The sequence below is a fragment of the Anarrhichthys ocellatus genome, unplaced genomic scaffold (genome assembly GCF_004355925.1).
Source record: "Anarrhichthys ocellatus isolate YVR2014 unplaced genomic scaffold, GSC_Weel_1.0 scaffold108, whole genome shotgun sequence".
NCBI classification, from domain to species: domain Eukaryota; kingdom Metazoa; phylum Chordata; class Actinopteri; order Perciformes; family Anarhichadidae; genus Anarrhichthys; species Anarrhichthys ocellatus.
Genome location: NW_022280138.1, coordinates 530,876 through 548,847, shown reverse-complemented (window position 1 = coordinate 548,847; position 17,972 = coordinate 530,876). Strand labels below are relative to the sequence as shown.

General features: G+C 43.2%; 1 protein-coding gene across 2 annotated transcripts in view; it reads right to left on the bottom strand.

Annotated features, from left to right (window-relative positions):
• LOC116399328 (paired box protein Pax-7-like) overlaps positions 1-17,972 on the bottom strand; it is an 87,873-nt gene that overhangs the window by 32,684 nt on the left and 37,217 nt on the right. For both annotated transcript variants that reach the window (XM_031876412.1, XM_031876413.1), the window contains exons 6-7: positions 12,376-12,541; positions 11,333-11,532 (exon numbers count right to left, since the gene is read on the bottom strand). In XM_031876412.1, coding sequence (XP_031732272.1) covers positions 11,333-11,532; positions 12,376-12,541 — 366 coding nt within the window. The remainder of the gene's footprint in view (positions 1-11,332; positions 11,533-12,375; positions 12,542-17,972) is intronic.

The following is a 17,972-nucleotide window of genomic DNA, read 5'->3' as shown; positions in this document are numbered from 1 at the left end:
ACCTGATGGACTTAATTAACAAAACAAAGCCATCATCTTGCCCTCTGGATGTTATACCATCCTCTCTATTTCAGAAAGTTCTGCCAATTATTGTCCCTTCTGTAACATCTATCGTTAATTCCTCATTGTCTGCAGGAATTGTCCCATCCTATTTTAAGCATGCCACTATCCAGCCTATATTAAAGAAACCAAACTTAGATCCAGCATTGCCTATGAACTATAGGCCCATATCAAAACTACCTTTCCTTTCAAAAATCTTAGAGAAAGTGGTGTCCAACCAACTTACAGTCCCTGTGATCAGGCAGAGTATTGGTCCACTCTTCTCTGCTGCCCATTGCAACCTGCGCAATCTAGGGGTTATTTGTGATCGATCCATGTCGTTAGACCCCCATGTTAAGCAGCTGTCCAGATCATGTTTCTTCCACCTAAGAAATATCAGTAAATAGAGATCTGTAGTATCAAGAGCTGAACTAGAGATGATCATACACACCTTTATCTCTTCACGCATCGACAACTGTAAGACACTTTTCTCATCACTCAGTGTATCTGCTCTTAACCGTTTGCAGGTAATCCAAAATACTGCCGCCAGATTACTCACTAGGACAAATCAGCGCTCTCACATCACCCCCATACTCAGATCTCTTCACTGGCTCCCTGTAGCATTTAGGATCCACTTCAAAATCCTCACTCACTTACACAGCACTACACGGCCAGGCTCCTATATTTACTTTACCCTTATTCACCCGCCCGCGCTCTCAGGTCAAACCTATCTGTCCGTCACACTGGCCTTAAAACCCGTGGTGACCGAGCTTTTGAGGCAGTAGCACCAAGGTTGTGGAATGCTCTGCCTGCACCCTTACGTTTCACAGATTCTGTGAATTCATTCCAGAATCAGCTCAAGACACATCTGTTTAGACTGGCATTTGACTAAAAACTCATGTCCTAGGCCTGCTTTTAAACCATGTTTTAAATTTGCTTTTAAACTATTGTGATGTCTTGAGAGGTCGGGATCAGCTTGTGAGGCGAGGGTGCATAAATGAAGACAACAAGCGGTTGTGTTCTAACTCAAAATAATATATTTAGATTCTTTAAACAAAAGGTAAACTTCATTCCAGCCAAAAGCCCCTACAAAGACCAAACATAAGTATCTTCCATTTCTTCAGGTTCGTTGTCTTTAATGTAAAATAAAACTCTTTTCCTCCTTGTCGCTCCTGTCCTCCTCCTCTCTCCAAACATTTCCTTCATTCTCAGCCACACCAACTTCTCCCGGGTAATCAGTTCCCTCTCTTTCAGCTGGGCCGCCGCCTTGGCCCCGGCTGCCCTGCTGACTATGGGAATTGTAGTTCATTACCCAGATGCCATGCTGGGTTCTAGTCCTTGCTGCAACTACCGGGAGGGGATGTATCTCCCGTTGATGACCCTCCCTCTCATGACATCACACTATGTTTTAATTTTGTTCTTTCTGTGTGTATGTACATTATTGGCCCTTATATGGTCACATTGTGTTTTTTTATGTCTATAATTCTGCCCCTGTTAAGCACTTTGTGACTTATGTCTGTAAAAAGTGCTTTATAAATAAATCTTACTTACTTACTTACTCTAAATATGGCGACTGCTGACTGGCAGCTGGACAGTACGAACAGTGCAAACACCAGCATCAGTGCTGACAGAGCTAATAGTGTTTACTTGGGGGGGAACCGGAGGTCACTATTTCTTTACATTGCAAATAATTGTTTACTGCTATATAAATGCTCGATTGTAGCACCTTTAACAGACATGTATTTAAATGTAAATCATTGACATAATTGCTTGAAACAAGGTGCCATTTAGTTTGAGCCTTCTAAGTGAAAAACTAGAGCTGCAATATACCTTTGCACTTGCAAACTTAGATTTTAAAACATTTTGACTAAAACAACTCTTAACCATTTTTTGGGCCTTTTTTCAGATATGTATCAAGTGCATCTTGAGGCTGTATTTATTTGGCAATCAAAAGACATACATTATATGAGTGATGACTGCTTTTGACATTATTGATAATATTGTAAACCAGTTTTTTAATTTCCAGAATGCAACACATATTGCCTCATATTCTTTTGCTGTAACATTTGTTAACATGAAGCTTTGTGAAACACAGATAAGTCATACCTTGTTGAGTGGATGGAGAGGGGAGTTTACCGATGCCCACGGGTGAAGACAAGATACAAGACAAAGACATTTCAGTGTCAGAAAGACAATAGCTTAAAATCCTGAATAAGTCTGCTGTCACCTCAAAGTTCCTGTTCAGTTTGAATGTCCAGCTTGAGTCTTAAAATGAAAAACAAAATGTTTTTTTCCTCAAAATTCATGAAAAGAGTCTGCAATAAGGTTAATGTTTTCCCTTGTAAATCCAAGCTATTATGATTAACACTTGAATATAAGAATACATTACTGTATTGTTTTATCTCCACTTCAGCAAATGGGTATTGTGTCCCCAATTATGACTGCTACCTAACACCTCTGTAACAGCTAACACAGTTCACAATGGTTAGTTGACCAATATTTACAGCCCAAAGTGGTTCCAGCCTGAACGGGACTTCTTCCAATCCTCTCGTTTACCATTCCACCACTGCAAGAATTGTCTGGCTAAAATCAGTAAACTGATCCATTGAATACAAATTGAAATGGAATGCTGTAAATTACAGAAAGTTGATTGCAATCATTTTTTTCAGCTCTGTGTAGCCATCCAGGTATATTTGGTCAATCCATCCATCCATCCATTTTCCACCGCTTATCCGGGGTCGGGTCGCGGTGGCAGCAGGCCAAGCAGGCCGACCCAGACCTCCCTCTCACCGGCAACATGTTCCAGCTCATTCTGGGGGATCCCGAGGCGTTCCCAGGCCAGCTGGGAGATGTAATCTCTCCAGCGTGTTCTGGGTCTTCCCCGGGGTCTCTTCCCAGTTGGACGTGCCTGGAAAACCTCCAGTGGGAGGCGTCCAGGAGGCATCCTAATTAGATGCCCGAACCACCTCAGCTGACTCCTTTCGACGCAAAGGAGTAGCGGCTCGACTCCAAGTTCCCTCCTGATGACCGAGCTCCTTACCCTATCTCTAAGGCTGAGCCCGGCCACCCTACGGAGAAAACTGATTTCGGCCGCTTGTAGCCGCGACCTTGTCCTTTTGGTCACGACCCAGAGTTTGTGACCATAAGTGAGGGTAGGAATGTAGACCGAGTGGTAAATTGAGAGCTTTGCCTTCCGGCTCAGCTCCCTCTTCACCAAGACGGTCCGGTGCAGCGCCTGCTTTACTGCTGCAGCCGCACCGATCCACCTGTCGATCTCCCGCTCCATCTTACCCTCACTCGTGAACAAGACCCCGAGATACTTAAACTCCTTCGCTTGAGGTAGGCACTCCATCCCCACCTGGAGGGAGCAATCCATCGGTTTCCGGCAGAGAACCATGGCCTCAGATTTGGAGGTGCTAACTCTGATCCCCGCCGCTTCACACTCGGCTGCAAACCGCCCCAGTGAATGCTGGAGGTCACGATCCGAGGAGGCTAACAGGACCACATCATCTGCAAACAGCATAGAGGCGATCCCGAGACCCCCAAAACTGACGTTCTCCGCCCCCAGTCTGCGCCTAGATATCCTGTCCATGAAAATTACGAACAGGACCGGTGACAAAGGGCAGCCCTGACGGAGGCCAACATCCACCGGGAACGTGTCTGACTTATTGCCGAGAATGCGGACACAGCTCCTACTGCAGTTGTACAGAGACCGGATCGCCCGTTGTAACGGGTCCGGCACCCCATACTCCCACAGCACCCCCCACAAGACCCCCCGAGGGACCCGGTCGAAAGCCTTCTCCAAGTCCACAAAGCACATGTAGACTGGTTGGGCAAACTCCCAGAGCCCCTCCAGTAGTCTTGCGAGGGTAAAGAGCTGGTCCACTGTTCCACGGCCGGGACGAATCCGCACTGCTCCTCTTGAATCTGAGGTTCGACAAGCGGTCGGAGCCTCCTATCCAGCACCCTGGCATAAGCCTTCCCCGGGAGGCTGAGTAGTGTGATACCCCGGTAATTCGAGCACACTCTCCGGTCCCCCTTTTTGAAGATGGGAACCACCACCCCGGTCTGCACTGATCCCGACCCCCATGCGACATTGAAGAGGCGTGTCAGCCAGGACAGCCCAACTATGTCCAGCGCCCTCAGCATCTCAGGGCGGATCTCATCCACCCCCGGCGCCTTGCCACCAAGGAGCTTTTTAACTACCTCAGCGACCTCTGCCAGGGATATGGGTGAGGTCCTAGGTCCTCAGGCGCTGCCTCCTCTGCAGAGGACATGTTGGTCGGGTATGGAGTTCCTTAAAGTGCTCTTTCCACCGCCCGACGATGTCCTCCGTCCGGGTTAGCAGTTCCCCCCCCCCCGCTGAGAACAGCCTGGGGTAAGCCCTGCTTTCCTTTCCTGAGCCGTCGGATGGTTTGCCAGAACCTCCTTGAGGCCAACCGAAAGTCCTTCTCCATGGCCTCCCCGAACTCCTCCCATGCCCGAGGATAAAAAAATATTTGGTCAAGTGAAAATCTAAACAAATTTGAATCTAGTTCACCACTCGTCTAAAAACCTGTTACTCTGTGTTCTCAGAGAATATACATTAATTTGCAACAAACCCAAAGTGAAACCCAAACAGAAGGACTACAGGATATCAGCTATAATTCATTAGAGCAATGTCTGTTAATTACAAAATGAAAGATGCTGTCTGAAATTAATGATCCCAGTCAGTAGTCAGTGAGATTATGGTCCGTCCCCCCTGAAGAGTGTAAAGGATTTTCTCTCCAAATGTACATCTTTGTGGATGAAAGTTCAAGCCAAAATCCGTTTGGAGCCATGGAGTCGAAAAATGTAGTTAATAGCACAGACTCGGGAGTGGCCGATAAAACTAATTAGGGCCCGAGCACCGACGTAGTCGGAGCGGAGGACCTATTGTTTTTCGAATGTTTATTAGGGCCCGAGCACCGACGTAGTCGGAGCGGAGGACCTATTGTTATTCGAATGTTTTTAGCGCCCGAGCCACCGACAACGTCGGGCTGCGAAGGCCCTATTGAAATTGTAAGGGGTATTGTTATTATTCTGATCTATATTTTTACACTTTGGGAGTCTTTTGGGGGTACTTGCCGTGCATGAAAACTCACCAAATTTTGGGGACTTGTCAGGCCTGGTGAAAATAGCCATCTGAAAAAGGATGCATGTCTCTGTGTGTAAAAATGGCTCTCTAGCGCTCCCTACAAGTCGGACCGGTGACGCCCCTCGGCCAGTATGTCCGATTGACTTGAAATTTGACACACATGTCGGACTCCGCTAGATCTAAAAAAAAGCCTCTCAGACCCCTCAGCTCCGCCTACTTAGATTTTCCGCCATATTGAATTTAGTGAAGAACACATATTTGCAAGCTCGTCCTACATGCTGAGTCTGATTGCTACCAACTTTGCTGTGGATCATTATTGGATCTAGATCATCAAAATTAATCAAAAGCTTTTTGATAGCTCTTAGCGTTTACAAGATATGGACCAATAAACTCCCTAGGTGCGTGGCTTAATATCAATACACATAACTTCTCAACAGTTTGTCCTGAAATTACAATATTTGCAGCATATGTGCACATCACATGCTGTAACATACCCTGCAAATTGTTTTGCATTCAACTAGTAGGGGGCGCTACAGTAAACCCACGAAGTTGTGCTTTTTGTCACTTTTTGCCGATTTCAGCCTTCGTATTTTAACGAACTCCTAGAGAATTTATGCGATCAACTTCTCCTTTGGTCAGGATGCTCTTAAGACCTTTGTGATTAAAAGTTATCAAAATCGAGAGTTTTCATGGAAGAACCTTGACGTGGCGTGGCGGCCATTTTGCCTCATTGTTTTTGAAAAAATAAGTTCTTATAAGTTGTTATAACTCCAAGGTACATTATCCAATCCGCACAAAACTGCTTATGCATGATGCTACTTCAAGCTTGAACATATTTCAATTGAAAAAAGTTCAATAGCTCATAGCGCCGCCTACTGGCTAAAGGAAATGTCATATTTTATACTTTTCTTTATTCCTCCTAGCCAGGTGATCTGATGAGTCTCAAATTTGGTACGGATAGCCTTAAGACATTGATGATGCATCATCATGAATATTGTGAGTTTTCGTTGAACGCTGTTGCCGTGGCGACGCATCGTTCGCCATGAAAAAGGAAGCTGATGGATTAGTGAGTCAAGATGCTCAAAAACTCATGGAACTTTGTACATGTGTCATAGGTCATAGGAAGACATAGTGTATATGGGTTTTTGGCTTGTCCATTTTAAATTGCTTCTATAGCGTCCCCTACAAGATTTCAAAAGAGCAGCCCCAGCGCTACGTTTGAGCTACATGTATGAAACTTGATAGCCACATGTATCCTATGGAGACTTAAATATAAGTCTCTTGGGACCATGCTCTAAACCCTACCGGAAGTCATCCAGTTTCATTTATGTGTCATTTTTCAATAGATTTTGGCCTATTTCTAGTCGCTATACTTTAAAGAACTCCTCCTAGGTACTTCATCAGATCAACTTTAAATTTTGTCAATACAATAACAACACCGTTGTGATTAAAAGTTATCAAAAGCTTTACGTTTGACGGAATCGGTGAGCCGTAGCGGGCGGCTACTTTACGTGATTCCCCATGAAAAAAGCTGTAACTCAGCTGGACTTGTTCCAAACAGTCCCAAACTTCACATGCTTGATAACACTCATGGCCTGAGGATGTCTACAAGCTAATTTCCCCTAATACTCACACCACCACCTACTGGCGAAAGGAAATCTGGATTTTGTCATAAACACCTCCGATTTACATGACTTTTACACAATGTGGTTTACATTTGACACATGATGCATGTTTGCACACATTCTGTAGTGCCAGGCAGAGGATACAGGAAGCATCGGACTATTTGCAAAGCATCATTTCCAGCATCAGGCGGTCGACGCGGGATTAAATCCGTCTCACTCGCAGACGCGCAGGCCAGAGTCCCGCCGCCGCCCCCGACACGCTGCAGATTGCGAGGGCCCGTTCATCGCAGCTTTAATTTCTTATTCTTATTTTGTCGCAAAAAGGAGGTGCTTGGGATACTGGAAAACTTTCGAAATTTGGCACGCAAGCCAGAATTTGCGATAATTGCAGTCTGATTGGGGTGTCCAGCTGCGGTATGAAATATTGGCTCGATAGCGCCCCCTATTGAGTAGCCCCAACATTAGGTTTCACCTAGCTGTATGAAATTTTGTAGATATGTGGATTGTGATGGGACGTACAAAAAATCCTCTTTTAATTTTTCTCTAAACCAAACAGGAAGTCGGCCATTTTTTATTTTATGACGTTTTTGGACCGTTTCAAGGCGTCATACTTTAACAAACTCCTCCTAGAGATTTAACCCGATCAACTTCAGATTTGGTCAGTATGCTCTTGAGACCTTGGCAGTGTAAAGTTACTCAAAGATCAAAAAGTTATCGAACTATGTGTCCGTGTCGTGGCATCAAAAAAACACCATTCGCCATGAAACAGGAAGTTGTTCTAACTCGGCCGTACATTGTCTAATCTGCTGTCCTGAAGACATCCAGTCCTGAAGACATCTGCAGGCCAATTTTGAATCACAGTCATAGCGCCACCTACTGGTAAGGTAACAGGAAGTTAAAGTCTTTATACTTTGGCTTGTTTCTCTTAGTAGGTAAATCAGATCAACATCAAATTAGTTCCACACAAATATAAGAAGTTCATAATGCCAGTTCATGTAGCTTTTGATGTTTCGTCGAACCCCGTTGCCGTGGCGACACAGTCTTCGCCGTGAAAAACGAAGGTAATTTTGAGAGGCTAGAAATGCTCGAAACATAAGCAAACTTGGCATACACATTTAAAGCCCAAAATGTAGTTATATAATATGATTTTATTGGTTCAGAGTGGCAAATCGGCTCAATAGCGCCACCTACAAAATTTCGACGAAGCAGCCCTCGCTGTACGTTTCACATAGATTTACAAAATTTGGAAGGCATATGTATCACATGTGGACTTAAAATAAAGTCTCTTGGGACCATGCTCTAAACCAGGGGTGGGCAAACTTTTTGGCTCGGGGGCCAAAGTTTTAAAATTTGACAGACGGGCCGGGCCAGTAGCAGATGAATGGAGTGTTTGTGTGAACTAATATAAATTACAAGTAAAAGTAACTTGCATTTAATTTCAGTGGGAACAGTGTTGTTGGTCACCCTTTTTAACCAGTGCATCAACGTTTGGTGTTTGATTGTGGCAATTCTCAGAACAGATCTGAGGTGTTCATCAGTTAACTGGGATCTTACACAGTATTATTTTTCGCATTAATGCATATTTTATCGTGCACTTACTTATTAAGCAGTCATTTTTGACACAGTGTTTTTAGTGTAAAGGTTAATGAATGTGGTATTTTTAGCGGTTTGATTATTTGAAGGGATGATACAAATATTTGACTTTCACATCTAACATTATCAGAGTTCTGCTCTGTAATGTCTTTCCTTGTCTCTCCCCCCTGTGTCATGGTGTGGGTACATCTCACTGGAGTCAGGAAAGGTATCAGAATACCCTTATTTTATTGGCTGAACTGCATCACGTGACGTGATTTACAACGCATTGGTCGGTGTTTTTCCTGCACCGCTGAACAAGTGCCGTACATGCTGGAAAGGAACGTGAATAACTCCGCTGCATAAAGCAAAGGCCCGCGACCCACTGAAAATGGGTCCGCGACGAACCACCAGTTGAGAATCACTGGTCTCCAGGATCGTGACGAGCGGTGAACAGCTGTTTGTGTGCCGTGTCTTCCGTCTCTTCCTGTTTCCTTCACCTACATTCCCCTCGGTCCTAAGCCGCTCCATGTACAGCTTCTTATCACCCTCTTTGCACCAATGTACATTTATAACAAATACCACGCATATTACACGGTAATCAGCGTTGCATATGTGTCAAACTCTATCGGTGCATCTCCGGTCTGTCTTTGTTCATCCTGCATCGCTCTGTTCTGTTCTCTAATGTAACGTAACAGGAGCGACGGAGCCTCTCCAAGCTGTTAGCAGACTGTTGTGCTAGCAGGCTAGCAGTGAAATTTTATAAATGTAGAATTATTAGTGTTACAAATTGTTTATGTGTCACAGACTGTTGTGTGCTGTGGTGTTCTTCTCTGTTAAAGAGCGATAGTTGTGGGTTGTTAATTGTTGTGTTATAAAGTTATGACCATGACTAGGGGTCCCTCTCAATACATATAAGAGAACTAGCGCTGACCGCTGTGCAATAGCGGCAAAGAATACATTTAGCTGCCTGTTGAAAGCAGACAGCAGTTGTTTCGGCTATGCACCGGTATAATGGTGTGTGAAGAATTCATATCATACGGGAAATTAAAACCGGTATACTGCCCAGCCCTAGTCTTTATTATAGTTCAGACAATGTTCTACCAATATTTGACGGGCCGGATTAAAAAGCCCAACAGGCCGTATCCGGCCAGTGGGCCGTAGTTTGCCCATGCCTGCTCTAAACCCAACCGGAAGTCAGCCATTTTGAATTTTGTATGAATTTCTTGTGTTTTTTTTCCATTTCCAGGTGCTGTACTATGAACTCCTCCTAGGGAATTAATCCGATCAGCTTAGAATTTGGTCAGAACAATCTAAAGACCTTAGCGATTAAAAGTTACTAAAAGCTTTAGGTTTCATCGAACGACGTGGATATGGTGTGGCAGCCATTTGACATGGTTTGCCATCATCCATCAAGCTGTTGTAACTTGACTGTACTTTGTCAAAACTGTCCCAAACTTAACATGCTTGTTGACTGTCATGGCTTTAGGACTTCTGCATGACAATATTAACTCATAGTCATAGCGCCACCTACTGATAAGCATGGACGTAAGCAGGATTCTATAATTACAGCGGCCCAAACACTGAACTTATTGAAAGGGTTTGTGGGCACACCATGAGAAAAAGACTTCTCTGATCTAAATATGTGCAAACTAAGATGCTTGGAGAGCAAAAGTTAGATAACAGTGGATTTTCAAACCATGTCAGTGGGCATTAGTATAAATGATCTGTCCAGAGCTTCTTCATGACAATCAGGTTAAATGTTACAATGAATGCTTCACACTACAATCTAAAGTTACAGAAGAACTTAAAATGAAAACAGTGTCAAATTAAAGTGTTCAAGTAACAGCAAATGGCACTACTGTTTTGTTAACTTTCATGTAAGTCCAAATACAATCAGCAGGACACTGAAGAGAGTTGAACCCATCCCAGTAAACTGACAGTCTGTTATGTTACAAACACTGAAGCACATTCACACACATTCATTTTCTTAATGATCTTTAAAGGCTTACATTTATGATTGTATCGGATGTACACTCAAAACATTTGAGGCTTAAGACCTGGCAACATGATCTTGCTACGCTGCTGGTCTACGCAGGAAATATCTCACTCGTGCACGCAGAGTGTGATGATCACAGAAATTCATGGCCGCGTCACCCAGAGTCCTGCCAATACCAGGAAATACCGTTTAACTCATGCACGCAGTGTATGACGGTCACAGAAATGCATGGCCAGAGTCCTGCTAGTACCCTCGAGGTGCGTGAAGTTGCGAGGGCCCGATCAATGCTGCTCGCAGCTTTAATTGTAAAATGTTATTGTACCACTTCACCCAGAGGGGAGTGAGCAGTTAAAGGAACAGTGTGTAAGATGTACTGGCATCTAGTGGTGAAGTTGCAAACTGCAACCAACTGAATACCCCTCTGCTCACCCCTCCCTTTCCAAGCGTGTCTGAGAACTACGTTGGCCTTCAGGTTATGTAAAAATGTAAAAGACTGTCTCCAGAGTCGGTGTTTGGTTTGTCCGTTCTGGCCTACTGTAGATATGTGGTGCTGCAACACGGCAGACTCCGTGAAGAGGATCCGCTCACAATGTCGATATGAAGGACTCATTATTGTGCTATGCTTTCGAAGAAGAAATACTCTCCTGTTCTGATATAACTGATGTATTGCAGCATCTACGCTAATGTATTTTTCTTTTTTTAAGTGGAGGCTAGCCACCTCTCGCCCATGTGCAAAGCTAACACGTCCCAGACAAGTCACTGAACACACAAAGATGAAAATAGTATGGCTTGTCCATCCAACTCCCTGTAAAACAGCAAAGAAGCTCTCCCACAAAAATGTCAGTGTAACAATTATGCATTACAGCCCAACACTGGTGAGGTTGATCTTTAGTTTTATCTACTTTACTTGATTCACTGAGTTAATTACAGTTAGTTACACATCCCCTTGCTTAAGTGTTACAGTAGTCCTGCAGGTCTTACCTGTGGGGAGAGTCCGTTACTGACAGGGTTGACGTGGTTGCTAGGTGCTGCAGAGCTCATAAAGGAGTCAGAGTAGCTGGAGAAGCCGTGGCGGTTTGAGGCAAGACCAAAGGCAGAGCTGCTGTCAGTGCTGGACAGACCGCTCTGGTGCATGGTGGATGGAGGCAACGGTTGGGGACGGTGAACTGTACCACTGCCATCTAAAGGGGAAAACACAGCACAGCACATAGCTGAGCACGTAAAGATACACTGGTCAAAACCTTCATTCACCAGTATACTGCTGGGTGCAATAACACAGATATATTTCTCCAATTGCTCAAGAGTATAAATAAGACAGGAGCTAGGCTAGCAGTTTCCGCCTGCTACCAGTCTGTGTGATTAGCACAACCTGGATATATCTATGAACAGCAGTGTCGACGGCATCGTTTTTAGGTGAGCAGGGGACCCATAGCTTTAGTAGGCTACATATGATGAAAAATGCATGAGTTCAAATTTACAATGTATGCATAGGTGACAAACGAATGGAAATACATGAATGAATGCGTTTAGAAACATACTGAAAGCAGATTAGTCCATACAAGTGAACAGGGCTCACTGAGTGGTTTGATGAGTATGACAATTATGTATTTTGCTATGACCTTTCAGTAAGTTTAAATTAAGTTGTGCGTGCATTTCTGTTTAGTGCATCTGTTTGTTTTGATTTTGAGTCACTTTGCACTTTGTCTGAGTTATCTCAAACAAAGTGAAAATAATGTTGACAAGTGTACATAACAGGTCTAGGATATTTTTTTATATAAAGATAAAAAAACACCCGTGTGAGATTGTGGAGCCACATGTTAAACACTGCCCTCCATCATCACCTTAACACCCAAATACATTTTCTTTTGGAAGAATGCTGTTCATTCCTCCAGGAGAGTTCCAAACTCCTGGAGAATCTATGACAAGCAGCACTGTTGCTGTTGTGGCTTGTAGTGGATCAACACCTCACTAACACACTGCATCACTATCATCTGTCACCCATTTAAAAGTGGTGTCTTCTCTACCATGGGACAGAGTGTTGGATGGGTAGCTGGACTCTGGCAGCTGGTACGTAGGAAGTGTTGGCATCCCTGTGGGAGGGAATCCACCCGGCAAAAGGTGGTTGAAAGCCGCTAGCTGATTGGCTCCTGCTTGTTTTCGCCACCTGGCCCTTCGATTGCTGAACCAAACCTGGTAAGAAAAAGAGCGATAACAAAATGAATCTGTTTCATTAACCTTATCTCAGACTCAGAGTTGGCTTTACTGTTGCATGTTAATACATTAGAATTGAGCTGGCAGCTGAAGTTGTGTCACATGCTATCGCTACATCCACAGTAATACGTTTTTGTTTAAAACCGAGGTTTTAGAACAAAAACGTCCACACGGGCATTTCAGCATTGTTTTCGTGATTTCCATCCATACAAGCAAGCCTGAAAACGAATATCACGTGACTATTCACGTACACTGGGCATGCGGGTGTCGATGTAACAGGAAGTAGATTGGTTACTTAGTTACAGAAAATACAACAGTTATTATAGTATAGTATAGTATTATAGTAGTCATTAAAAAGAAAAGGTTGTGCTTGATACTTAAGATCTTCTTTTATAATCTTCCTCTATATCAGGGGTATTAAATTAAATTTCCAAAAGGTCCAGATTGAGAAAATCTCCTCATGCAAAGGTCCGGACCATTACAATAATATCTAACTTGCACTATTTAGTGCCATATATATATATATATTCAAGAAGTCTAGTAGTAGTAACGCCTCTGTGTAGTAAACTGTCAAATCAAATAAAGAAAGTACACATCAATTATATTTTAAGAATTATTATTCTCAGTTTTCAAATTTAACTGGATGAATTATAAATAATACATAGAAAACATAAATAAATGTTCTTCTCATTTCAAGGAAAATAATGGCTGGATTAAATAATAACTGACATAACAGAAAGCTTTTGAAAAATGTGCATCTTAAAATGAAGTAACTCATTTTAGAAAAAATTATTTCACTGAATTGTCCTGCAGCTTTAAATTGAGTTCATTCAGGTGTGAAGTGATGTCAGTAAAAAGACACAATATTATATTTTTCTCATCTACTAAAAAGAGAAATTAGTGAACATGGACTTTATCTGTGGTTATTAAATCCAGCCCGCCACGTCTCTTTATGTGGCCCGCGAATTCGCCAGCAGAAAAAAAAAAAAAAGTAAAACATTTTTTTTGTTCTTTTTTAATTAAAAATTTGACTTGATAATAAAAATATCCCCACAGTCGAAATTGTGAGATAGAAAGTCGAAGTTATGATGGAAAGTCAAAATGGTGAGATAGAAAGTCATAATTATGAGATACCTAAACACAACAGTCATAGAAGCAGCTCTTTGGCTGGTACACTTGAAATGGAAATGTATTGTGAGTACATTGAAGACTACTTTAAACGTGGCTTTAAAACACATGAAATACTTCACGTGGGCTTGTGCAAACGCACCCTTGAAAGGATTTTAAGCTTTGAACAAAGTTATTGTAATAACTTGTGTTTGATATTTGTGTTTGATATTTGTCTTTGATAGTTTGATCTTTGATAGAGTAATGTGGGTTTATTACCCCTAAATTAAAAGGATTTAAGTTATAATAACAGAAATGTGCTGAAATATATTTTTACATTTATATAACTGCATGTACAATATGTTTACACTTGAATAAACAATAATCAAATGCAGAGACAGTTATTTACCAATATGTTAGGAGTAGTTACATTCACAACCGGCCCTTTGAGGGAAACCATGATGCTGATGTGGCCCAGAGTGAGAATGAGTTTGACACCCCTGCCTTAAAGAGTCTGTCCATCCTTGGTAAACAATTCTGGTCTCTCATGTCATTTTTCTCTTTTGGGAAATCGTCCTGTGATTTAACTTTTACAACTAACAAAATACTTATCCTTCCCTTCCTTCTCTTTCCTCGTCTCTACCCCCTGTGTCACGGTGTGTGTATATCTCACTCGAGTCAGGAAAATTGGCAGAATACCCATATTTGATTGGCTGAGCTTCATCACGTGATGTGATTTACAACGCATTGGTCGGCGTGTTTCCTGCACCGCTGACCAAGTGCCGTAAATGCTGGAAAAGCTGCGCCGGTTAAAATAGAAGCGCTCCGTCAAAATTTTATAATTCTCAATTATCGGTTTAATCTGTTTTAGGTCCTGGGTCTGGATACAACGGCGTCTGGGTCCAGATCCGGAACCGCGGTCCGCTAGTTAGTGACCCTGTGAGGAATTTAAGATTTAAAGCGCTCCTAATTATGGATATAATGTGATACAGTATATTTACTTGTAGGAGTCTGGTCATTTCATGCATTAAGTGTCTGTGAGAGGGGGAGGAATGTGCTGGAGCGGGGGTTGTGTGAAAGTGGCTGGCTGAGGTGTTAACATCAAGACAATGGGGCATAGGCCCAGGTGGGGCTTGTTGGACTTCAGCCAATCAATGAGCTGATCGATGAGCTGACGAATGTAACTTTGGGGTGACAAAGGGTTTGAAGCTCTGGGGGATTTCAGATATTCTGCTGGCCACCGAGGAGGCAGACCAGCCTCCTGGGTGGCTCGGATTGGATCTCACTTTCATTTTATATATAAGTTTGTTTTGTTATTAATAGTGTGAATTGGTTTGTAACTGTCTGTATCTGTTTTTATGCTTCTTGGATAATAAATCCATTTGATTTTTACTTTAACCTGCTGGTGTGTTTTGGAGGCGATTGAGGGCACATGGCTGCAAGGGGGGGGCGGTTTCTCCCTGTTTCCAGAAGTTATGACCATAACAAATTTGTGTACACGAACAAAAGGTGAGCAGAGCCGTTTTAATAAAAATCTGTTTTGGTAGACTATAGGAACCTTAGCCGAAAGTGTTCACAGACCGCATGGTCCCTGAAGGCCTCATCTGGTCACGGGGAGAGACCGCAGAGTAACCTGTAGCTGGAAAAGTGCATTCTCCTGAAATTTAAGGTAAATCAAAAAGGTACGGGGAGACAGTTACAAACTGAATACGAATACTAGTATGTGATGTTTAATTTGGTAATCTAAACAAGGTGGTTTGGTAAGTGGTAGCTCTGCATGGTGATATTTGAGCGAGTGGTAGCTCTGAATTGTGCAGTTCAGGCGAGATAACAGAGCCTTGAGTGAGCTACGGCGGACTGAGATCGCGAAGCGAGGTCTCTTGGGGTCTCGCATTTGCTTCTTGGGTCTAGTAAACTAAAGGCTCAAATATGCAGGAGGGAATCAATTTAATAGTTCCAGAGGGTTTTGGCTAGAGTTCACACCGTTACCACTCTGTGTAGTTGACCAGCTGGGCTGGCCTATTAGGTGGGCCTTGTGAGAACTCTGCCCCACGGGACATATTGATACAAGCTTAAACAGCCGAAAAGAACGGGGTCACGCTTTCGTTAGCCGTTGGCTCCGCTGGAAGGAGGCAGGCTGGCTAGCTCTGCTGGAAGGAGGCTGGCTGTAACAAAGCGCTGGTTTTGACTTGAGTTCACAGGGAAATAATCTGGGGTGGGTAGACAAGAAAGAAGGGGAACATAGTACATTGTATTAACGGTGTATTTTGCGATGAATGATTTTTGCAGTGCTGAAAATTGTGTTGTAAGAAAGGGTAACGCATGGTGTGAATGAATTGTTTGAAGCCGGGAGCTAAAGGCCTGCTCCGGTTCTTACTTTAGAAAGTTTAGATAGTTAGATAAAAGAGGAGATTATAGAAAAATAACCGGTACGTTGGTGAAGGGCCAAGGCCCGGTCTAGTTAAATAAAGAGTGTGCGCCAACTAGCGGACAGGAGGAGCAATTGCTTGATAATTGCAGAAAACTCCTTTACCTAGAGTCCCGGAGGTGTAAATACTTTAGTTAATTTCCATTAACAGTTTTAGTTTTGATTCAACACTTTTAGTTTCCATTAACTGTTTTAATTTTAATTCGACATTTTAATATTGTAAGTTTGTTTCGTTTTTTGTTTTTATTTGTGTCAAAGTGGGATTTAAAGGTGGATCAAATTGGGGTTCCTTGAAAAAGGCAGTTTTTGCCGACAAAAATGTGATCAACTTGGAGTGTGCTTGGAGCAGAGAAAGAGGTGAAGCAGATAAAAATAAATTGATGTCCAAGAGGGAAAGAAAAGAAATGTAACTGTTTAAAATAGACTGGAAAGCATATGTGGAGAGGAATGCAGGGGTGAGACACACACACACACACACACACACACACACACACACACACACACAGAGAGAGAGAGAGACACAGCTCGCAGCAGCAGAAAGGGGGGTCACACACACACACACACAGAGACACACAGACACACAGAAATCTAATAATTGGATTGTAAATTTTTAAATTGTATCTCTACATGAGACAACGTTGTACAGATGTATTCTAACATTTACTGCTGAACTTTGGGCAGTTTTTGTTTTGTTTGTTTTTAGTCGAGGTACATTGTCGAGTGGATCCAGATCTGGGGACTCCGCTTCGCTGCCCTATGCTCCCCAGGAACAGACAACATGACCGACACCCACCACTCAACACGCCGAGGATGAAGAAGACGAACGAGACACATCAAAGTCTACAGAGTCAGCCCTGACTGAAGGCTTTCCGCCATCCATGAGCCTGGAAAATGTCATGCAAGAGAGTTGTGTGACATGGACAGACAAGTTTCGTTAGCACAGATGCAAGGATGCCCAGCTGATAAGGTATCAGGCCATGAGAGGAAGCTGAAAGACGGGGCAGAGACTTTGAGACTTTGACACACACCAACTGAAGACTTCGTGTGCCACAAATGTGGCAGCTTGAACACTAAAGAAGAGGTTGCTCATTCTCCATGAACAAGGAGTGGTGGGAGGGCTCGACAATCATCCATCAGACTGGGGGGTGCAGCAGGCGGCGGAGTGGACCCGAGTTTTGGATCAACGACACGCACACAATACAACACAGAGGGTGCGTTAACTTTAGATTATTTAGATGACAAACTTGTACATTTAATACACACATTAGAAACTAGACAAACACCACTCACACCCACATAGCACATGTGAAATTGAAGGATTTAGAAAGTTAAGAGTTTATTGGAAAGAAAATACTGCTGCTGTCTCTGTTTCTCTGTCTCCCACACAATCTGAGTATTAAAAGGGGGAGATTCCACATGTGTTCGGGTACGAGGACCAGGAATGGTGTGGAAGGATATGTCTGACTGGCAGCAAGTCAGACTCAATTCACTGACTTCAGAAACACAGAGGATCCTGGCAGCAGAGCTGGTTACACCCACTGAGGCCATGTCCACATTACTCCGTTTTTACCACGTATTTGCTACGTTTACACTGAGCGGCCACACTACGCCGGAGTTTTGGAGCACCCTAAACGGAGGAGTCTGAAAACTCCCCCGAGGTTGGAGGTATTTCAAAACTCCGGGGTTTTGGTTGCGTGTGGACGGTCGGAAACAGATGTGTGTTAGAAAAAATGAGCCCACACCCGTGCTCACTACTGGATTGGTTATTAGCAGCCATGACGTTCCGTCCCTGATTCGTCACACTCACTATCACGTGACCCGTACCCGAAAGAAAACAAACAGCCAGGGCGACCAGTAATTCATTTCAACATGGAT